This window comes from Artemia franciscana, chromosome 16, assembly GCF_032884065.1.
Source record: "Artemia franciscana chromosome 16, ASM3288406v1, whole genome shotgun sequence".
NCBI lineage: Eukaryota > Metazoa > Arthropoda > Branchiopoda > Anostraca > Artemiidae > Artemia > Artemia franciscana.
In genome coordinates this window covers 5666909-5691464 of record NC_088878.1, presented here as the reverse complement: position 1 = coordinate 5691464, position 24556 = coordinate 5666909, and the positions used below count along the sequence as shown (strand labels likewise).

The window sequence follows — 24556 nt, the reverse complement described above, 5'->3', positions numbered from 1 at the left end:
AAGAATTGCCAATACGTCTATTCGATAACATGTATGCAAATATTGTATTTTGATTTAGCTCATCATCTCCTGAGTCTTTCACCCTAATATCCTTTACTGCAGAAGAAGTAGTAGCATTTTTGCTGCTAAAAAATATTTATTTATGTTAGAATCAAATTAAAACAGTAAAAATAAATAAACCGTTACAAATTTATTAGCGGGAGAACTTATACCATAGGTAAATGCAATATCGCAAGTGAAGTTTTTTATGCTTTCCTTGAGATTTAGTTTTAGTTTGAAACTTAACTGTACCCCATTATTCCAACGAATTCGAAAGGTTTAAGCTTAAAGGAAAAAAATCAGATTTGATTAGATTTGAAAACTATGATAAAAGAATACCGATTAAAAATGAACTTATCACAAATTAGATGTTTTGAATCAAGTTAATTGTTACAAACTGTTTATCGTATTAAATGAAATATTAAAAAAAATGAAAATATTAAATTTTTGCTGTTAATAAGAAACTGGTTTTAATTTGAAAAATATTTAATTTGATTCTTACACACATTAATTAGCAAAATCAAAGTTCATGGTTTCAATTCTGTAAAAGTTCATGGTTTCAAATTTCATGGTTTTAATTCTGTTCTTTTCAATCTATTCTTCCTTTTAATTCAATTTCAAACGCATAAGTGAAGCAATGGCCTGAAGCAAAATATTTCATTTAGTTCTTATAGAAACTAATCTGAAGCAAAGCAAAAATGACAAGGGATAAGTCTAATGACAGCAATTAAATGACATAAATTGGCACAAACATTGATACAAAATAAATAAGAGCAAAGTATAGACTAGAAACATAAATGTGTCGAATGGATCTAAAAATTGCTCATTTTCTGGTGTTTTGTATTTTGACACTGTTATGAGTTTTATCATGTATGGATTTGGAATTGCAGTATTATGGATTTTAATGTTATTCAAAGTCAGAAAACCATTTCGTACATAACACACTTTCATTCCTTGGTATGGATTCCTGCATGTCTACTCAAATCAGAACTCTTTAAAAACTTTGTCTAGTATGGATTTTTCTCTCCAGTATGATTCCTCTTCAGAATGGATTTTTCTAGAATGGATTCTTCTATGATGAATCAAGTTAGAATAGTCAGAAAACTTTTTCTTGCATATAACACATTCATACGGTTTCTCACCAGTATGAATTCTTCTATGTGTATTCAAAGCAGCACCTTGTGAAAACTTTTTCTTGCATATAACACATTCATACGGCTTTTCTCCAGTATGGAGTTTTTTATGTCTACTCAAATGAGAGCTGCTTGAAAACTTTTTCTTACACGTAGTACATTCATACGGTTTCAGTCCAGAATGGATTTTTATATGTTTACTCAACTCAATTTCCGATTTCGCACTTATATTAGATGGCTCATTATTGCAAAACGGAGGAGAAGCATAAATTCCTAAAATAGAAAGCATATGAAAGCAGTAGAAAGCACATTGAAATTTTAAAAATACAATTTGTTAATTCTTTTCTAGCTTGCAAGGTTTCAATAAAAACAAAATCTTCTATCCAATTTCAACTCCTTAACAACATAATATTTTTAAGGAATAATTAACAATCCATAACAAACTAGAAAATCACAGGAAACTAGAGGCTTCTTCCCATTTTCATAAATTTTGGCAAATTTTTTCATGCTCATAACTTTGCATGGATACCATTAAAATTTGATGAATTTTACATATTTTGAATAAGCATCCAAATTCAAATCTTTTGATGTATCTATTGTTATCAAGACTCTGTTTTTTAGAGTTTTGGTACTAATGAGTCGCATCGCTCCTTGCTTACAGTTCCTTAGTATGAACTGTTTGATAAAATGATATAAATTACTAACGGTTTCTATCATTTTTTTCATTATCGACACTGATTGACAATAAATATTGACACTTCAAAATTGACTGTCAATTTTGCGATGTCGTAATCAGGCACAATGAGACCTACCTATAGGGTGTTTAAGAGGGTGGGATATCTGCTCACTTAATGGTAATTTCAGTTCATTTAAATTCTACTTGTGAAATCGTAAATGAATCAGTTTGAATAATCTATTGGAGACACTTGCTTTTTTTTTTTTTTCATCAAACACGTATCTTGAGATTTGCTAACCTGCACTCAAATTAAAAGTTTTTTCTGGCCCTATGTCCGTGCCCCCATTTCGGCCAAAATTTTCAGATTCCCCTTGGTCCATAATCATAAAATGTTACATTTAAAAGTGATCAAGAAAAATTGGTGATTAAACCCGTGTTCCAGATCACTAACATCCTGGTCTGTATCAAAATTGTATGCTTTCTTAGCCCAAACAAGATTCCTGAAAATTTGAAGTTTTTAAGGTTTATTTCCCTTAGAAGGTTTGCTTCAAACGAATAACTATTCTTGTGCAATTTGCACTTAGGAAAGGTCTTACAGTTACCTTTTTTATTGTATTAAAATAACAATTTTTTAGACATTTTTTCACGCCAAAAAATCGTATTTTATGGCAGACAATGGACCAATTCAGAGCGACAATAATCAAACATTTTCTGTTTTTATTTTCGTTTATCAAAAGCACAAGTTTCAAACCGTTTTGAAAAAAAGTGTAAAAGATAATGTAAAAGATAATTCGTGAACAAGTCTTTAAAATAATAAAAAATCTTTGAAATCAAATTCTTCAACAGCTCACGGTTTATCTCTTCGAGTGTTTAAGGCAATAATGCATTATATTCTACCATGCCCGCTTTTTTATTATAAATCTGGCACTTGAAAAGAGCAGGTTCCTGAAATTCACAAAGCATTCGATAGAGCTGATTTTCAAACGCTTCTAAGCAGGATTGAGTCGTTAGGGGTCCCAGAAAGTACTTAGAGTGATTTAAAAGCTATCTCGTTGGTTCACCTAGGGAGACTTTATAAACTAGTGTTGCGAGATCAGCATCATTTCCAGTGAGGTGCGGAGTACCAGAGGGATCAGTGTTAGGTCTGCTGCTTTACCTCACCTAAGTTGATTTCTTGCGACTTCACTTGAAAAGTGAGTATATTAACTTGTTTGCTGATGACACTTTTTTAACTGTATCTCCCCCATCTGTGTAGGAACTAGTGAGAAAAGCGAATCTTGCATTAAAAAGTAGGGGATTTCAAATTTATTCAGTCTATTGGTAGTAAATGTGCGCTAAACATTTTCAAAGATGTTCTGTAGATTTAGTGCACCACTGCCTTTCTTTGGCCTGGTAATTTTATGTGGTAAACCAGTTCAACAAGTTGAGCATCTTCGTTACCTTGATTTTTATCTTGATTATCATTTGTCATTGAAGATCGACCGTGGGGTTGGCAAAATTCAACGTCTGCAGCACTTTCTCCCACAAAGGGTGAGAGTACTTTTAATTGCCCCAGCACTTTTAATTGCATATAAATCGTTGGCTTACCTATTTATCCCCTATGGTTGTCTCTTATGGTCCAGGGACTAGTAACTGTAAATTTAAAACTGGTTAGGGACAAGATATTTTTGAATCAATTTGTGCACTCTCCAATGCCCTTCTCTTCCACCATAGCATTTGGTCCCATTATGCTAAAACGATCGAATGTGAGATTTCGGACCCCTTTCGGGACATGTAATTTGAAGACATGTGTCCGACCTAAATGAGCGTTTTAACCCTTTATAGTCTTTAGTTTTTGGGGAACAAAATATTCTTGACAGTCTTTTTCACAAAAGCTGTGGTTCTCAAAATGTAGCATGTTCGCCATACAGACCCTTTCCTCTTATAATACCGCAATCTTATCAGCTCTGAGAATCTTTCCTGAAAATTTCAAGCATTAATCAAAACTGTCATCTTTTTCCAGAGCATAATCCCTCTCTAAACAATTAGTAATTTGTAGAATTTACTACCCAAGCTCGAAAGGTAGCAAGGCTCAGGTCATTTCCCTTGGAGTATTAAATAAATCTTTCGGCTACTTCGGACAAACAGATGATTTCTGAGCTTCAATTCAATACCCTACGAGTATGGGTGGTAAAAATGGCAAAGCAGGTTCCTATTATCACTTTCAAGCACCAAAAAAAGCCCTTGAAATTTCAGCTTCCAATAGTATGATACCCCCGACCTAGGTTTGACAGTCACCCTTTGTATTAAAAACTACTTTGAAAAGAAGTGATAATGAACAAACAAGCCGCTTTACTCTTGCAATACTCTATGAATATGTTTGACCATCCTGAATTCTTGGTTTTCCTCATCTGACCAAATTGATGGTCACCAGTGAACCACACAAAATTATTTACCTTCGTTCTTGCAAGCAGATATATCCAATTTAGGAGAGTCACAATCTTTTCCTAGTTTGGTAGCTATACTGGGTGAACTGACCAGAGTATTAACCTCCAGCTTAGGTGATAAATCAGGATTTGTAATTTCAAACATCTGCTCGTCTTCATTCGGAAATAAGTCTTCAATTCCTAAAAAAAAATGCAAATAAATTCATAAACCAACATGAGAAATTTAATCTACCGCTTTCTAAAATTACAAGATTAAAATTCGAAATGGCACTTACAGCGTAGGTAATTTTTCTTCGCAAAAACTATTTTCTTTAGTTTTTTTCTCCCTGCAACATTTTTTTAGGTGTATCAACCCCCCCCTCCCCCTAGCTTACCTTCGTAGAAATTTCTTGTTCAATTAGATATAAAGATAGTCCAGTGCTTTCAAATTTACCACTAAAAATACGAGGAATTTCTTTTCTATATAAGATGAATTCTCGGATTGACAATAGTAGGAGAGATACGGAAAAAATGTTCAAACCAGGAAAAAATTGGTACAGAAATTATTTTTGCACCACTTTATGCAGAAAGAGAGCTCTACAAATTATCAAAATCTTCATCGCGTTGAGAAATTACCTTTTTTCTAGTTTTTCTCTGCTATTTTTTTCCTTTTACCAGAATCCGAGAATAAAGAACCATGAAAAGAAAAGCAGCATGTTGATGGTTTCCTTTTCAAGAAATGATTGTATTTGAAAGAATATAACATAAACGTCACTTTTTACCATTTTATTGTTTTTGTTTTTTGAAGTTGAAAAACGTAAAAAAAAACAAAACACGCAAGTGACCTATGTTCATAGGGTATTTTTCAAAGATGAACACATACTTACGATTGATTTTCACCATTTTCAACAAATAACAATTTCCGAAAAGTTACCTAATTCTACAGACATTTATAGAGACCGTTCTGATATTCAGTTTCTGCTACAACCATGTATTGATCTTATACGCTCTTTTCTAATTTTTTTTTGTGCTCAGCCTTGCAGAGCCACCTATCCGCAAAAAAACTGCGCAGATGGAAAATAGTTTGGAGTCTGATCAGATATTTAAAGACAGGTTCGTCTTTTTCGTTTTCAATCTTGTCGTTGTTTTCGTTACGTAGCTACTACGGAATAGAAGTAATTGAAAGAAGGAAATGCGGGAGTGACTTTACGCCCTTCCTAGCTCTTTTTCTAATACATACTTTGTCAGCGCCATCTACCTGACAACTTAAGTAGAGCCAACATGCCCGCTGAATGCAGCACGGTAGATGAGGCTGCACTGAACGGAAATTGTTTAGGGGAAGTGAGAGAACTATCGCCCGCCGAAAAGCCACCCGTCACTTTGGCATAAGTGATTGTACCTTTTACTGTTTAGTGGAAGTGAGAGTACTATCGTCCACAAAAAAAGTCACCGGTCACGTTTGATTTTGCCGAAGGGAGCTAATGAAGGCTATCGCTGTACTTGGACTTGGCTGTAGAATGTCCGATTCAGATAATGATTTTTCTTGTAACGTATCCACTGACAGTCTACTAATTCCCAGTTGTCTCTTATAGATGGCAGACCCTACCGGCACTTTATATCCCTTGTGTGAGTGACGGATAGACACCTCAAGATGGTCAGTATTGGCAGAGAAAGAAGCTACAGCGATTAACGAAGCTAGCAAAACGCGAGGTACTAGTATCTCTGTCCAGGTAGGAAACCAACTTAATGTTATTTGCAGAAAGAATTTCACAAACAAAACATACCTGTCAAAAATTGAGAATGATAGAAGACGAGCCTTGTCAGAAAAGATGGACGCAGAACAAGTGGCCCTGCAATCACTGATCGCGGGAACCCAGTTTCAATTTCCAAGAGTGTTGCTTTTTCTGCGCTACAAGGATAAATGTCAACCCTGACCACAGAAAAGGTCATGAGTGGTACAAGGTTCGGACCAAAGACTTTTAACAAAGTGTAAAGACAGCGTGCAAAAGCCAAGGGGATGACTGGGCAAATAATGTTTTCAACCGAATATGTACGGTGCCACGCCAACACGCAGTTGACGCTATTTACCATGCAGCCAGTTCTTCTACGTTTCGATCAAAGAAGAGCATTCCAACCAGATTTACGACGCAAGAACTCCTTGGAATATTCGAAAATACCAAGCCAGATAAAAAACGTCCAAAAAGGGGGAGGTCAGGAAACAATGAAAGGATATGAGGCGGTTTTGATGCTGGTCGATTTTGTCGAAGAAAATGACGAAGAATGATTTACTATCAGTGAGCTTGTTGCAAAAATGGGAGAGTTTTTGAACGGAACAGGCCTTGAACCGTGCTGTAACTTGACCCGAAGGCTGACGTGCTGAGATTCAAAGAAAAAACATCCCGAGATACTCCAGAATTTTTATTACTTGAGAAAAAAATTAATAACGAAGAGAGTGAGCAAATCAAGCTTATTAGAGCAGAGCGAAAATTATCAAAAGTGACATCAAAGGACTGCCAGCACAGAGGGAATCATATATGACAGCAAAACAATTATCTTATGGAAAACAGCTGGAAGATTCTCTACCTTGTAGCCTGATTATGTTCTTAGATAAACTGTTTGTTGGAACAGGAATTTCCTTCAGAGTGCTAGCCAATGGCAATTCCATCGTTCAAGCAGCTCACCCGCATACTCTAATTTGTCCGCTGCAACTAGGCTTAGCAACTGTAACTGGATCACCATTTCCAAGTCCAAATTTCTTATTGACATTTTACACAGCCATGGATTCTGCTCCTCCTATGGTGAAATCCATAAATTTAACCGTTGTGCATCAGTCCATGATGAATCTAGCCTTGTGGGAATTACCTCCACACAAGCTGTTCAGCATGTAGCTGAAATTGCAGATCACTATGTGTGCACGATGGACAGAAAAAACAATTTCCATGGGATGGCTCTGCTAGCAACAGTCACACCTCCTCTCAGTAACAGCCGATCACCCATTCCGAGAGCTGAAGTTTCATTGAATGAAGTAGCTCAAAAAGGAAAAATCCTCATCTACCCTTACCGCATTAGTGAGACAGTGCTTTCAAAGATGTAATATGAGAAGATTCCTGACAGAACTTTTAGCGACCCGTATGTCTCCCTAGATCAGCTATGGTTAGCAACCGGGTTCCTGAATGTTCCAAGGTCAAGCTGGACTGGTTTCATGCAGTCAATTTTTTCTAACAAAATACACAATGAAACGGGAAACCTTTGGAGTAAGGCAAGCATCTTATTTTGTCCATGAGTGATCTCCCGTCTAGTAACGAATCCTGCCTTTACTCAAGCTTGCGCTTTGTTGTTTGGCAAGGAAAAACATGAGAATTTGCACCTGTTCTCACACATGACCAGCCACTCTGGTCGAAATCAATGAAGATCCTGAAATTACAACGTACCTTGTTCCAAAAGGTTTAGGGCGCTTGGCTGTTTTGTTACTCCTATTTATTCATTTTGTACATTTGAGCCTATTCATGTAAGTTACCAAATAGACCATGACAGACGGTAGTAGCATCTTTCCCAAAATAAACAGTTTATTTTCTTTAAAGAATATGTTTTTTTGCTAACAAATATTTTGCTCCTGGTGAGGCGACGAAATGAACACCAGAAATGAACTCAGAATCAAAAGTTGACCATAAAAGATGGGTTACACTTAGTTTACATTGTTTTAAAATATTTTAGCAAATAAATAAAAAAAAACGTAAAAAAAAAACAATTTCGCATCGAGCTAGAGGTATAGATTTTGTATATGTTTTTAAGCGGCTTTTTCTTGTTCGGAAGGTGAAAAGGTCTAGGGCATTGAGGTGTTTTGCCACTCCTGTTCATTCGCTTTGTACTTTTGAACTTATTTATATGTTACCAAATAGACCCTGACAAACGGTAGTAACAGTATGCTCAAATTGCAGTTTATTTTCTTTAAAAAATATTTTTTGCTAACAAATATTTTGCTTTTGGTCAGGCGACAAAATGAACACCAGAAATGAATTCAGAGTCAAAAATTGACCATAAAAGATGTGTGAAACACTTAATTTACTTTTTTTCAGTTTTTAGCAAATAAAAATGCAAAAAAAAAAAAATTCACATCAAGTTAGAGGTTTAAATTTTTTTTTATGTTGTTAAGCGTCTTTTTCTTGTTCGGAGGGTGAAAAGGTATAGGGCACTGAGTTGTTTTTTTCACTCCCGTTTATTCGTTTTGTACTTTTGAACCTATTTATGTACGTTACCAAATAGACCCTGACAGACGGTAGCAGCAGCTCTCTCAAAATACACAATTCATTTTCTTTAAAAAATATATTTTTTGCTAACAAATATTTTGGTTTTTGTCAGGCAACAAAATGAACACCAGAAATGGCTTCAGAGTCAAATTTTCTCCATTTTTTCCTCACAAATTTTTCTCCACACGACAATTTGCACATGAACAAAAAAGCTTTCAAAAATATACTTATAAAAAACAATTTAATTCAAAACCATTGAAAAATAGTTACACCGAGCCCTAGCAACTAGTAATTTTCACAAATTTCTTTTAGCTAGTGAATTTCTACGTTTCAATTAAATGAATATTACAGCTAATAGGCACATGTTTGAGAACCTACTATTGGAAACTGGTTGGACTCCTGATTGCTTAGATTAATTTCTTCATGAAGTCGACGTAAACAGTCTTTTATAAAAATTCATTCCTAAGAACTGTATTTCTGTTCAGGGAAGATTGGTATACTGCATGATATTTGAAAAAGGGTAGCTATATGCGTATATACATTTTCTGTTAATATTTTGGTCTTCTTTGGGCCAAAGCACTGGATTGTTAATATGAACACTTATTAATTAATTAATATTCTAATTATCAAACCAGGAGTATATCAAACCAAGGAATAGCTGATATAAAGTCAAATAATAGTGCAAGTACAAAACAAACATAAATCACTATCAATGAATAAATCAAACCCAAAACGAACAGAGACTAGAATAAGTTATCAAGTCAAACTTAGAACTTAGAACCAAACAAATAACGGTTAACACCTCTTATGGCTTCTAAACCTCAGGATCTTTGCTGGTTCTTGAGATACCCCGTTTTTTCTTTTTTCTTTCAGTGAGAAGATACGAGAATCTTTGAGAGTAGTCTAGCAATTCAAATAATTCTTACCATGACACTTCAATTCTGTCGTTTGTCCCTTTTTGTGTCATTTTTGTTTTAGGTTTTTTGGAGCGTTATAGCCTTTATCTATTTTCAAGGTTCCAAAATTATTCAATATAAATTTTTAAGTCTATACCTATGCTATTATCTTACTGTTCGGTGCAAATGAAGCTGTTTAAACCCACGTACACACATCAGATTTTGTTCTCAAAAATATATGTAGGCTCTTGATATTTGATAACATACCTTCGTTCTTGCAAGTAGTTAAATCCAACTTAGGAGAGCGAAAATCAATGCCAAGTTTCGTAGATATACTTGGTGGAATGATCAAAGTATTATCCTCCTGCTTAGGTGATGCATCACAATTTGTAATCCCAAAACACTGATCATCTCCGTTTTTTGAATATAAGTTTTTAATTTCTGGAAGAAAATTACAAATAATTTGCCCTCAAAACCTACAAAAGAAAACAAATCAACTGCTCCTCTGAAAATAAAATCTTTAAAATTTAATGACAATTCTATGTCTCAAATAGTAACCATAGATATCTCCAATGACTTTTACACCTCATCCCATTTTTAATCCCAGTCAAGGGGGATTTTGTTATCTTAGAAATTAAAACGGTTAGGACAATGAACCTCCCAGGAATCGGTACGGAGCATCCATGATCACCTAGAAAATTGATGAAGGTGTAATAAGATGAAGATAGCGGGTACTCACTAATGGTTGGGACATAGCTTGTTAGATTACTAATACCTAAGGCTTCTTACAATTGTTATACATTAAGCTTCTTACGATCTGCTGTATTTGTATATTTTCGATAGATTCACAAATAAATTCACCTCTTTCAATAAATAAATAAATAAACAAATATATATATATATATATATATATATATATATATATATGACTGTATAGTTAAAAATCTAAGCTAAATATTCATATGTTAATTATCAAAATTCATCGAGATTCAACACTTTAAATTATTTATCAATTGACTTACCTACAGGGAATGCTTTTAGAAAGACCAATTAGATAATCCTACTCTATTGTTTTTACCCATTTAGTTGACTATTGAAAATTTTATTAATTTTTTTCTTCTGATTCGAAAAACATTACTTTTCTTACTTAATATCGAATGTTCTCACTATTTTACATCTGTTCAATACAAAAAAGTTGTACTGAGTTGTGACAATGTAACTCAATCTACTCGCGTAAAATGGGCGGTACAATGGGGGGTACAAATGTTTTGTTCTTCTTTCAGTGTAAAAAATAAATACATTTTTTTTACATTTTTCACTCCACGATTCAGTGTTGCAATTAAGGAGAAAGTTTACAATATTAAACTATCTGAAAAGCTTAATAAAAAATGGGAAGAAAAAAAGTGCTTTCATTTTCATGCCCTTTATGCCCTAATCATACACATCTCTGCCACAAACATGTCCAGCATCATACCCTTGCGATGTACATTTAGAGTGGGCTTAAAAAATCTTTACCGTTTTCCATTACATTTTTTAGGGAAGACAGATGAGTTTTTGACTTAATAATAAGAATGAAAATTAAGAAAAACTCAAAAAACTCACTTTCATTCTCGGGAATATTTGATTGAAACTCAGAAGGGTTTAAATTACGAGTAAGCTGTCCAGACACACCAGCAGGGACCCTTAAAGAAACGTCTTCATGTTTGTGTGATAAAATATCTTGACTAAAATCTGGGAATGTTTCTTCAACTTCTAAAATTTAATTGAAAATAAATCAGCATTAAAACCCTCACAAAAGTAACCCTTCTAATAGAACAAAAACAAATTATTATGTGGTGCATTGAGATGAGACAAAAAAACTCACTAGTAAAAGAAAACATGTAAATTAGACAAGTAATTTCCTAGTGTAACATGTCAGGAAAACAACTAAAAACAACTTCTCGTGTTTCAAGTCTGCTAAAACTAGTGGTGAAATTCGGCTAGATCTGTCGGCCTTTTCTAGATAAGTTTGTTTTAACAAATGTGTTAATTCTAATAAATTCTCGTTGGCTTAGTTAAACCCAATTATTTTTATAAATTGAGAACCTATTCCAAATCATAGGCTTCTGTATTATATATATATACATTTCATTTCTAACAGTTTAGCTTGTAATGAAGCTTGAAGATTTTAAGAATTCGGTTTGTAGTGGCGACCCTTTACTCACTGTCAGTTTCCCGTAATGACACTGTCAGTTATTCGTAATAAACCTGATTGTCTCGAATTGCTATTGAATGTCTGAATGCAGTTGATTATCAATGACTAGCAAGCATTATGTACAGTTACAAGACTGAGGGTCAGAAGCCATTACCCAACTTGGAGCCCATCAACAATTTATAATAAAAAGTCTCTGAATCTACCATATGGAGATTCAATCTACCATCTGAATCTCCATAGTATGACCAGTTAATCTCCATAATAGACTTCAAAGGCCTCGCCTTAAATGGTACTGATCTGATTAACCAGGCCTCATCTTAGGGTCTAAATCTTGTCCTGCTCTCCGCAGAGGTGTCTTTTTTGATAATTCAGTTTAATGGAATACCAAAGGGCTGAGTTTTGCAATAACTCATTTTTTTTTAACGTATTTTGTACAATAGATTATGTTTGACATGTTTAATGGATTATCTTTGACATGTTTGGATTATGTTTAATTTATTTATATATATATATATATATATATATATATATATATATATATATATATATATATATATATATATATATATATATATATATATATATATATATATATATATATAAATATATATATATTACCAGGAGCGTTTCAAAGGTATGGTTGGCATTGATGACCTTATCCATGTCAAAATCCAAACCCAATCATACCCGCTATCATTTTCAATTTGTTTGGTATGTTTTACATCGGCTTGTCTTTCGTCATTATTAAATAAAAATCGCCGAACCTTTGGTATTTAACAAATGTTTATTAAGCATTGATGACCTTATCCATATCAAAATCCCAAACCCAATTATCATCGCTATCATTTTCCATTATGACACGTTTTGATTCTCGCTGTCCAGGTTGATGTTCATAGACTTGCTCACATGTTCGGTGTTGCATGTCTTCTGACCATGTGCGTATTTACTCTTCATTTTCATTTTGACTCGCACACACGTTCGGTGTCGCATGTCTTCTAACCGCGTGTCTTTGCTCTTCATTTTTGACACACCACCGCTTTTCTTCTAGCCACGTGTCTTGGCTCTTCATTTTCATTTTTGACTCGCTCACTTGCTTTGTATCACATGTCTTCTAATCACGTGTGTCTTCCCTCTTCATTTTCATTTTTGACACCCCATCGCTCTTCTTCTAACTGCGTGCGTATTTCCTCTTCATTATCATTTTTGAACCACTCACATGCTCAGTGCCCCATGTCTTCTAACCGCGTGTGTCTTTGTTCTTCATTTGTGACACGCCGCCGCTTTTCTTCTAACCACGTGTCTTGACTTTTAATTTTTGCCTCGCTCCCTTGCTTTGTGTCACATGTCTTCTAACCATGTGTGTCTTTGCTCTTCATTTTCATTTTTGACACGCTCTAATTGTCGCTTTCGCATATCCTCTAACCGCCCATGTCTTTGCTCTTCGTTTTCTTTTTCTACACGTTTTTGGACTTTGACAATTTAAAAATGGCCTTTGCTTTAGCTGCCCGTATTGGTGCTGTCGCAATTGATCGTCTAGGTTGTCGATTTTCACATCTTGTCAAGTCTGAAAATTCGGGTGTTGGTTGAAAGACATTTTTAAATTAAAATAAATTTTATTCTACTACGCTCCAAACTAGATTTATAGGAATTTCAGAAACTTATATCCCCAGGTTAGGAAACAAGAAATTAGGCGATGCAAAATTTATCTACTCGGGCAAGAGGGATGGAGCAAATATGCCTATAGTAGGGCTTATTTTCAATAAAGAAGCTGCTAAGTCATGTTTACGTAGGGAATCCAATAATTATAGAATTCTAGTTGCTCATTTTTTGGCTAAAAAGTTCCAAGCATCAGTCGTAGTGGTATACACCCCTGTAGATTGACCTAACGGAGGTAGTGACTCAAAGGATATTTAGCCACAGCTGTAAGAACAAATAGACAGGATTCCAGGTAGAGATATGGTAATTTCATTAGGAGACTTCACCGCCCAGGTTGGTAGAAATACTGACCAGGATTGACGTTATCCTAGCATAGAAAAATTTGTTGTAGGAAAACATAACAGTAATGGATTACAGACTGCTGCAATTTTGCCTACAACCAATACAGTATTTGGTCCTAAAATGACCCATATTTTAAGACAGCTAACTTTATTTATTATGTTATTGTAAACCGAAGACTGAATTGATTGACACAAGATACTAGGGTAAATAGAAGTACCGTTATTGATGTTAAAAGTAAAGATAACGATATAGTAGTGTTTAGGATTAACCTAAAGATAAAACTCAGGAAAGGTAACTACTTTCCAGGAAGCTATGATGTTGGAAGACTCCAGTATAAGAATTTGAGAGAAGCTTTCCAGGAACAGTTGAATACTAAACTGGATAGTTTAACTTCAACATTGTAGAAGACGAATCAATAATTCTAGGAAAATAGTTTGTAAAGTCACTGATGGTGTCTTTGGAAAGAAAGATATAAACACAGTTAGAAATATTCATGAAAATGATTTATGTTTAACAGAAAGGAGGAACTTGTACAAGAATTACTTGATTGATGTATCATATAAAAATATGACGAATCTAAGGACAGTAAAAAGTACTACAATAAACGTTAAAATAGAGGTTATTCATGTAATTGACGAAAAAGTTTGTGGCACTCTAGATGTTAATGAACATTTATTTTGTGTGGATGAATTAGTGACAATACTAAAAGGATTAAAAAATAAAGAGCACTTGATGGCGAAATAACTATGACAGAACAAGTTTTGTTTTTCCAATAAATTGTGTTTGTTTCAAGTTTGTATTATTAAGAGACACTATGTCCACTTTTCAAAAGTTTAACACGGCTCTTAATTTTTCTTTGATAAACATGTTTAACACCTTTTTTTTTATTAATCTTAAAAAAATGCGAATGATTCGTCAAAGCATTCTTCTCATCTAACGACCTCACACAGCAGCAGAGATGAAATTAGGGAAACCATTAGGGACAAATTAATTAATTAATTAAATTAAACTTAAACTTAACTAATTAAACTTAAGTTAACTTAAACTAAACTTTAACAATTAATTAATAAATTAGGGAAAAATGAAATTAGGGAAATCCAGAATACATTTTTATTCACTAAAAAAATTTTCTTGAAAAAATATTTGGCAAAATGGCAGAGGCTTATGAAACCGGCATATAAAATAAAATTAATTACCATCAAGGTATTGACACTTTTGTTGCTACAATATAAGGGTTTTGTATTCTAGTAGCTCTGTTTTTGATAAACTCTAATCATTTGTGATTCAGTAAGCAATACTTTGAGCAAGCAAATTAAAATAAAATTATTTCACAGTACTCCCGTCAAGAACATCTTGAATGTTTGATAATGACTAAATTAAGAATTATGCAAGAATGTATTTAGGGGAGGAAGCAATGACCCTTACCAATCGTTGGAGGATATCTAGAACATGGTATTGAAAGAATGCAAGGATACCTGATATTGGAATTAGTATTGGATCTTCATATTGGATACTGTATTGAATTAGTATTGAATGTTGGAACTAGTATGGTATTGCAACTGGTTTTGGATCTTCACAGTTAAAATTATGGCACTATTTTGTCATCTTAAGCACTAGACTTGTCAATGTTTGACAAAGTAGACTATCGATAATCGAGTGACACTAAATTACTACATTATTCTGATTTTTTTTTTTTTCAATAAAAAATATCCCTTTTATACCACATAGGGAATATTATTATTATAAATTATAAATAGTTATTATATACAAACTATAATGCTTAACGCACCCGCCTTAGGCTGCACAGTGCATTACATTATAATTGAAAATGTGGTTTGTTTTTTATTTTTTTTATTGATTCCTAGGGAAACTTCAGTATTCTTACGTGTAATGAGTGAGAGATGGTTTAAGCAAAAGATCAGTTAAGACTAACCTGAAAAGTTTAAGCTTACGTTTGGCATTCTCTGTGACCTAACCAAAATCCGATTCTCAATGAGCTAAAAAAAAAAAAAAAAAATTACACACGGAAATATGGACAAATCTTTAGAGTTGGAATAGACTTGAATGTTAAAAACGTAACCAAAAGTCTTTTAGTAATATCTTTTCAGATCTTATTCATGTCAATTTAACTGTTAATATAAAAAAAAAAAAAAATCAAAAATCACATCACCAAAACTACCAGATTATCACAGAGAGACGGAAGGAGCAAATGCAATCATAGAAGAACAAAACAAAAGTTTTCATTTCATCTCAGAATCAGTCTTATCGAACAGGTTATAAAAGTCCATCATATGCACTTATACATTCATACATATTAAGGGGTGAATGGATATCCCCTTTTTTCGGTAAAAAATGCTTTAAGGGGTCCAGTATACAAACAATTCCATTTTACGATGAGTAGATTAAAAGAAGATACATGGAATTTCAATTTGAACAAGTTGAAGAGCCCAACACACTTGCACAAAGGTTTGAATAAGCCTATTAGCCTTAAAAACAAAAAATGCAAAATAACAATGAAAGAGTAGGAAGAGCCAAGTCGGCACCAACCAGTCTGTATGCCTTAAACTGCTGTTAAGAGGTAGCTCGAGTACATGCACTTTCCACTCCACAAGTCAATCAAATCCTATGTTATGTATTGATTTTTATGTGAATGTTGTATTATGTTTCTTTGTAGTTTTTTTTTATTATATTATTTTTTTGAAAATGTACAGTCAGAAGCCGATAGAAGCTTGTTTAGGATTCCATGCGCTTTTTTAAGAAGACTAATAAAAAATTTAAATAAGAATATTAATAAACATTATTATAATTAATATCATTATAAATATAAAAAAATAAGAATATTCAAGCATAGACTTCTTGTTTTAAGTCGAAAAAAAAAAATGAAGCTACAGTTGTCACTTGAACTAAGATAAGTAACAGCAACACCTTTCATAGCAAACAAAAAAAATACAAAATTTACAAAAATTAAGACTGGGAGTGCCAACCCACTTAAAACTATTTGCCTGATTTACTCCTTACATACAGTTCATTAGCACAAACTATTTGATGAATAGCCAAGAGCTCGGTATTTTATTTCTTGTATAATCAACAAGAAAAAAAAAAGAAAAATACTATCATCCAGAAAATACACAACTTTTGACAATTTTGCTGTACTAATTTCTTGTAATTTAACCCGTCCTACTAAACTTTTCCTGAAAGTTTCCACTCGAAGCTCTAATATATTCCTGAGTAATTGCATCTATAGCATATTGACAACGAGAATTCATTTAAAACTCATCTGACTTAGTTCAACATGTTTGGGCACAGTAGTAGCCACAGCTTAGATACCAATACAGTTACGAAAACTCCTCATGAGAAGCTTTTGGTACAGAGCTCTGAACTTGGTGCCTCCTCCAAGCCTGCGCTCCGACGCGTAGATCGTACTACAACACCATAGGCGGGATCAATATTGTTACCTAAGCTGTGAATTGCTCCAACTTTTAGATTCAGACTGCTAATTTCCTGTCTCCAGCCGCTAGCATCGCTACCCCGCACAGTGTCCCAAAAATAAATCGAGTTTTCATAACTGTATTTGTATCTAAGCTGTGGTAGTAGCAGAAGCAATGGCAATAGCCTCAGTCGCACAAAGTTTTCCCTCCAGTTTCCCTGAATTGAGACCACTTTAACTATTTGCCTCTGGATGCTTGATTACTTATTATAGTTGTCATGAAATTGAAAAGCTTTTGAAAAGTATTCTGTTTTCCATGCTTATTGTAAGAAGTTTAAAAAACATACTTATTACAAGAAATTACTAAAAAAAATTGTATAGATGAAACAAATACGTTTGTTATTACTGGCTAAAAGCATCACTCTCAGTCACAGTCGTAAGTAACCGCAAACACGATCACAATTAGTTACAATCACAGTCAGTTTCAATCGAATTAGTAACAGTCTTAGTTGCATGTAATGGCAGTCATAGTCGAAATTAGTCAAAGCTGTAAATAGTAGCAGAGACGTAAATAGTGGAAGTCTAAAATAGTTACAGCCACGTTTTACATTTAGCCATTGTTGCAAAGGAAAGTAGTAGCATATGCAGTCGCAAGTAGGCTAGTCATAATCGCAAGAAGTTGCGATCGCAAGCTACAGCAGATGCGGTCACTAGCAGTTGCTAGTTACTTTTAATTTCCAATCAAGTGAGACCTTTCCAAAGTTTATATGACTAGTTACAAACGAGGTATACTGGAAAAAACTGCTTAGAGCCAGCTTTGCCCTTTACTAAGGCAGCATTGCCATACCTAAGACAAATAAGTCAATTCCATTCAAGATTCTAATATACATGTTCAAGCATGGAAATTAAACTTTTTGAGGCAAGACCATAATACTTATTTTGACCTATAGCCATTTTCAGAGGCTTCAGACTGTTTTTCAAGATATCCTAAAATAAAATTTCTCAAAATAACATTTTACTATTCGGACTGATTTAAACAATAACTATTATACATGAGTCAGCCAGAAATAGCAATTTTTCCTCACTTGCCAGTTTCTTTTAAATACCTTTTCTAATTTTGGTTAAAATAGACCATGAGCCACTACTATGGGCCACAAGCCATTACTATGATGAAACTATGAATGTATATCACACAGGAAAAAGCCTTCAGCTTTTTTGGCTGGATACAGTAAACAACAAAGCCCAGTTTCAACACACATGTCGTCATATAGTTTTACTATAACATCATATATGGCTGTAATCAGAATTTATGATCTCTGTTTTCTAACTCACCAGTTTTCTTTAAAAAGACGTTTATTAATTTTAGGATGTTAGGGGCTGTTGTTTGTTCCCTACTAGGTTGAAGCTAGTGCAGGTAGTAACTTGGTTAAATACAGTGGTTGGTAGTGAAAAACTTGGTCAAAGTGATCAAAGAACTGAGAGCCTGATTAGAGTAAAGCTAAGATAGACAGTCTCTGTGAGAGGCAAAGCTGACATAACTTTTTCAGAGTTGTATAATAATGGTTAGTTTCACTTCTTCACAATAGTCTATCATCCTAGGTTAGAACTTAGAAAGATAAAATGAACTAAAGGTAATTCAAATAGTCTATCAGTTCTGTAAGTCATTTGAAGGATATTGAAGACCAAAATATGATTCGAAATTCACTAGGTCCATAGAACTAGCAGAAAAGTTGGCAACTGAGTTTGTTCATATTATATAGGCGTCGCTTACTGGAAAAACCCACTGGAAACAGCTACTGCAGCAACTATGATTATTTGCAGCTACAACTAAAGACCTTTTCACTTTATAGTTATTTTTAAAAAGAAAAATGTGATTTCTTTGATAAGAAGAATAAAATTTGAGAAAAAAAAAAACATTTTTGGCACACAGGACCTTGCATAAGTCCAACACTTGAACTCCTGATCTAAAGAAAGAAAGAAAGCTGTAAGTTAGCCAAATGGAGAAAGACCTGTTTCAAAATAAAAAGCTGTGATCGATAATGTGGTTTGAAAAAAAGCTAAAAAGTAATAAAAGTTAACAAATGCTTACTTTTTCACTGCTATAACCGGAATGTTCTCCATCATCTTCGAATTCACTAGAACTATCGTTCCTCCCTTTGTCAATACCTACCGCAAATTCATCTTTGACTTTCTGAAAAAAAAAAAACAAATTAAAATGAATGTTATCAAAGGATAAATATAAAGAGAAAGGAAAAACTTAATCTTCCATCCAAATTATGTATTTTATGGACCGATAGATGATCTGTCAAACATCATGATAAAGTTGAGGTTACTTTCTATAGACTTAAACTTCAACCAGTTCAGCAGAATTAAGACGCATTGTGATAGATCAGCAATTTTTAATCAAAGAAATATATTATACCAATATCTGTACTGAGTATCCTTTTTTAGAGATACTTGATGTGACTGTCTATGCTAGAGTAAATTTACCAGAACATATCTGCCAAAGAAAAATTAAACAAGACAGTTTAAGCAACTTCTTATCTTACCACGTTCAATGGTGTGAAATTGAAAAGCTTTTAAAAATATAAAAAAGGGGGAAAAAGCTCAACATCGCCAGGGGCCTTTGTAAACAACAAAAGTTATGGCCATGTTCCCATCTTAAATAAACAAGAGGAAACAGTGACATGGAAATACAGTTTCCTTAGAATTCTAACCTATGTGGTAGGGATATCTTATGGGAGACATCTAACAGGGCTGGCAAAAGACCTCACCTGTGAACTATAGCATACAGTAAATTCTGAACTTAAAACAGTCTCTAAAGGTGTTAACATTGCAAACTCGTCAACATTTCCCTAATTAAAAAACGATGGAGCCTAAGAAGAGGGATTTTTTTTATCTTAGATTTGTTTTTAACAATTGCTCTGAATTTGTTCGTTTTCCTCCATAAGTTTAAACAGATCATGCATACAGATATTTGGCGATACCTATTTCCAGCAGACATCAGTTCATCTTGTGATGAAAAATCACTGAAAGAATTTTCTTCACTTAAACCTAATGTGTGAGGACCATAGCTTCATATATTATGTCTTAGAGCATATCTCAAAAGATGAGTGTTTGTTCTATTCAAATTAGTGGTCTAAGGACTTTGATTTATATATTATTAAACGCCTCTATCCTAATCTTGTAGGAAGAATAAAAAATTAAGTTTAAGAGTTTTACCAAAGATCAGGGAGCACTATGATAGCCTACTGACACTTTGAACTAAACAAAACCAGAATCTGAGAAAAAAAAAGTCAAATCAAAGCAGAAAATCTTGAAAGAAAATCAGATCTTGTGCTTGGGACTTTTTAACTTTTAAGTTAATAAATTTCTATCCAAAGGTATTTTTCAGGGGAGGATGGATAATCTAGTATCTAGGTATTACAAAAGTCTAATGTTACCTTTTGACTTCAACCTAGCCTGGTTCCTGGTCTGAAATTTAAATAAAATTGAATACATAACCATCCTTTGGTTACTTGACTTAAAATAAACTAAACTTCAATAAAAAAAACTTACCAGTGAATTGCATGCAGCGATACCTGTTTTATAAACAGAGGAAATAGATTCAGCAGGATAGTGAACTAGCTTATCATTTGAGGTATCTGCTACAGGGGGTTCTAGATTACTGGAAGAATCTTCAGCCAAGAAGCTGTTTTCAGAGGCTGTATCAATCCTGTTTCTCTTTTTAGCAGGTTGAGCCATTTGAGTATTTTGAGAGAGATAAATAGGCTTCTGCGTCTGATTAACTGTCTCATCAGGATAACCAAGACCTTTAACTTTAAGCATTTCAGCCACTTTTACTAATGAACTAGTTTGAGCTTGCGGAACAGTCACTTCACCTGTATACATAAATTTCACCAAAGATAGCAGATCATCAAATTTTACATCCTTTAAAATAATAATAGGATGGGGGTGTGACATCCCTAGAAGCAGGGTTTCAAAGTAGGAACTAAAAGATGAGAGAACAAGTCTGTGACATTTGATGCTTTGACTGTCACATGCTAGGGTGACATCTGTGAAGTGCTCACTGTTTAATAGAGACAAAAAAGCTCCATGAAATACATCCAGGTAGTTGTTCCACTTTAAACAAAGTTCTTTTTGCTCCATCTTAGAAATTGTGACAATATTCTTGAATGACCCAAATTCACTAAAAACAGATTGAACAAGATGAATAGGCATTCCAAATCACAGGCATTATAGGCACTAAAGGTAAAAATCAAGAAAGTACTCAACATTGAGAAATTAAATAGCAATTCAATATATGTGCTTGTCTTTTAAAGCTTTAGCATTTCATTTCAATTTATAAATATGGCTAACTTGATAATAATTCTGTCTCTATGAGTGATGAACAATATGCTTTCATATTTTGCAAGCATTCTTAAATCAGCGTCGCCCTATTTAGTTTTTGTATGCACCACTGAAGACTCTTAGATTTAACCAACTAGGTATAGACTCATGCCCAGTCATTGTAATACAATGACCAAACATATTTCCAAAACCTTTAATCACGTTATATTTTAGCTATTGTAGTGAAATTCCTTTAAAAAACGAGTGCTTCTTTCAGATTTTAGTGGAAAGCTGAAAATCTTGGAAGATCCAGAAGTAAAAGCGAGTTCTATCCAGCACTGAAGGTTTGCAATGTGATTTCTGCTGAATTCAAAAATATAGATCCAATACTATTTTGAAAATTCAATTCCAAAACTGAGAGTGTTCCTTTTGAACATTTGCTGACAGTAATCTTCAAGTTGCCTTTCAGATTTACGGCATAAAACCCATTCAAAACTTTATTTATTTAAAGGTTCTAGAAAAAAAACAACACTTTATTGTGAAAAATTTGACATCAAATGAGACGGAAAAACGATACCTCAATTAAGGTAATCACACAGAATTGTTAAAGAACTATACTTTCTCAAAACTTTTTATGCACACACATTCTGTGAAATTTGGAAGCAAAAATTTGTCAGTCTTGAGTTAACCCAGGACTGTAGCCATTTACTAATAACTCACCACAGCAACAAGCCGCCTGAGGCCAACAAAGCTACCCTCGCTCCTCCTCCAACCCAATCTGTTCAATGCCTCCCTCTTTAATTCCTTTAAATCTTTATTTATGACATCCTTCCACCCCAGACGAAGAAATGGTTGGCTAGATTTTTTCAAGCCCAACAAATAAAGACATGATTATACTTGTAATCATTGGTGGACGTAAAGAGAAATATATTTTGAGTATATGTGGATAAAGGCAACATCTTGGAAAAAATCATATAATTATTCTTCAACAGGTAATGATGTGCTTAAAACTAATAAGAATATTCTTGCAAGAAATTAATATTCCACAGATAAACTTTGTCATATGTACAGCTACAGTTTTCTTTGGTACAAAGCATTATAAACTTTAAACAGAAAACAGTATTTGACTCAAGATTTGAAATGTGCTAAATATAGGCATAACAGCTCTTTTCTTTTTTTGTGGAATAGTGCAAACTGTCTTGAAGCATAAAAAGAAGAGAAAGGCCTAAGTAAGGCAGCTAATGCTTGACATTTCTGTGACCAAACCTGTACCCTGTTGGATGTTCAGCCTCTTTTCCTGTGTTTATACTTGTAGATTCTTTGTTTTGCTAAAAGTGTTAATTATCTCGAAGCATAAAAGAAGAGAAAGGACTACGTAAGGCAGCTAATTACAGATTTGATGATAATAATCATTCATTATTTGCTTGACATTTCTGTAACCAAATATGTACCCTGTTGGATTTTCAGCCTCTTTTTCTGTGCTTATGCTTGTATATTTTTTGTTGTGCTAATAGTGTAAATTATCTTGAAGGAAAAAAGAAGAGAAAGGACTACGTAAGGCAGCTAACTACAGATTTGATGATAACAATCATTCATCATTTGCTTGACATTTCTGTGACCAAATGTGTACCTTGTTGGATGTTCAGCCTTTTTTTCTGTGCTAATGCTTGTAGAGAGGCTCTTTCAGAGTTCTTTCACCAATGGTTTCAGAATGCTACCTAGTTTTGATTTTCAGTTCTGTCTTTCGTTTTCAGATTTTATGAGCTACTCTGATTTTGCTGCACTGCAGGAAAAAAAAACAGAAAAATGTGAGTTTCAAGAAAATCTTACTGCAAATTCTTACCATCACTCGTTCATACCCCGGGTCATCAGAATCTGGAACAGACTACCATTCCCAGTAGAAAGGATGAAATCACTGGAAGCCTTCTCCAACAGCCTAAACATAAAGATACCATATCTCGAGACTTTTAACGAAGGACGACTCTAAATGGAAATCGTGCCGCAGTCGATCCGCTCTTCGCCCTGCCATAACATTTTTCTTTTAAAAAGGTGTCAGTTGTATAGGAATTTTGTATTGAGAGGCGTGAGGAATAAATTTATTTTTTATTTTTTAAATAGAGCTTAAGAGGCTATTTTTAGAAAAAATAGAAATATTTTTGGATTAAAAAAAATACTGGTTTTCCTTTAAAAAATACAAAAAAAAAGAGATTCATGGAAAATACAATATTGTGTACAGCAAGCTACAATTTTGGCCAAATTCAAGCTAATAGTAACTAAAGGAAGGTTTTTGGGGAAAGGGGAATCTACTTTGGCTGCTATGCTATAACAGGCCATGTCTGATTCTGTAAATTATGATCTTGTCCTTGATCCTGAGGGACTTCATTCTTACTAAAACCCAATAGACAACTAGATCTGGTTTTTGTACTAGGGATTCCTTTTTTGTCTGTCCTCTCTGATAATTCTCTCTGTCAAACAATATCTCACCAACTCGTTTCAGAGAGGGCAAACTTCTAAATATCTTAGTTTGGTTATTGTCAGCAAAACAGACCTTTCTTATTAAGAAGGTAATATCCACACCTGCTTGTAACAGCAACCACGTTTTAAATATTTTGGAGTTATGTTTTCCTACTAAACAACCTACTTACAAGCAACAAAAATATATCAATTACATAATAGACTCCAAAAGACTTGCTGATGCCAATTGAAAATAGCTTATTGCTGATGACGTTTATGTGAGTTGTTGTGAAAACTGAGATTTTCCATGCTGAAAAGTCTTGTACCTGAAATTTTGTGCAAATCAGGCCAAAAGTTTATTTTTTTTAACTTATGAAATAAGTAAGCTAATTAACAGAAAACGTCAAACATGGATTTGATACAGTAAAAAGAAAACCCCATAAGATTATCAAGTCTTTAAAACTTTTTGTAACCAGACAACTAACCAAATCCAGGAGTTGAAGAGAAGGTTTGAGAGAAAATTGGATGAGGATGTCGAGGATATGTTGAAAAACAAGAGCTAAGAGCTCATATGGCACCTGTGACGAGGCGAGAAGAGCTAAAAGCCAAGAGATCATATGGTATGAGCTCTAACAAAATTCTATGAATCAATAGATTGATTTAAAAAGGAAAATAAGAGGCTTAATGCCGGTCAGGATTTAAAATAAGAGATGTGAGTCACGATGTCCTTCTAAATATCAAAGTTCATTAAGATCCGA

General features: G+C 33.8%; 1 protein-coding gene across 8 annotated transcripts in view; it reads right to left on the bottom strand.

Annotated features, from left to right (window-relative positions):
• Positions 1-24556, bottom strand: part of LOC136036958 (longitudinals lacking protein, isoforms H/M/V-like) — a 42904-nt gene that overhangs the window by 7907 nt on the left and 10441 nt on the right. For 4 of the 8 annotated variants that reach the window (XM_065719347.1, XM_065719346.1, XM_065719351.1 and 1 more), the window contains 7 exons: positions 20574-21204; positions 19105-19206; positions 15522-15585; positions 10999-11148; positions 9664-9837; positions 4284-4454; positions 117-1445 (listed from right to left, as the gene is read on the bottom strand). In XM_065719347.1, coding sequence (XP_065575419.1) covers positions 1024-1445; positions 4284-4454; positions 9664-9837; positions 10999-11148; positions 15522-15585; positions 19105-19206; positions 20574-21164 — 1674 coding nt within the window. In that variant the 5' untranslated portion in view covers positions 21165-21204 and the 3' untranslated portion in view covers positions 117-1023. Of the gene's footprint in view, positions 1-116; positions 1446-4283; positions 4455-9663; positions 9838-10998; positions 11149-15521; positions 15586-19104; positions 19207-20573; positions 21205-23187; positions 23210-24556 lie in introns of those variants that run through there. The other 4 variants (XM_065719353.1, XM_065719352.1, XM_065719350.1 and 1 more) reach the window with 3 other exon arrangements.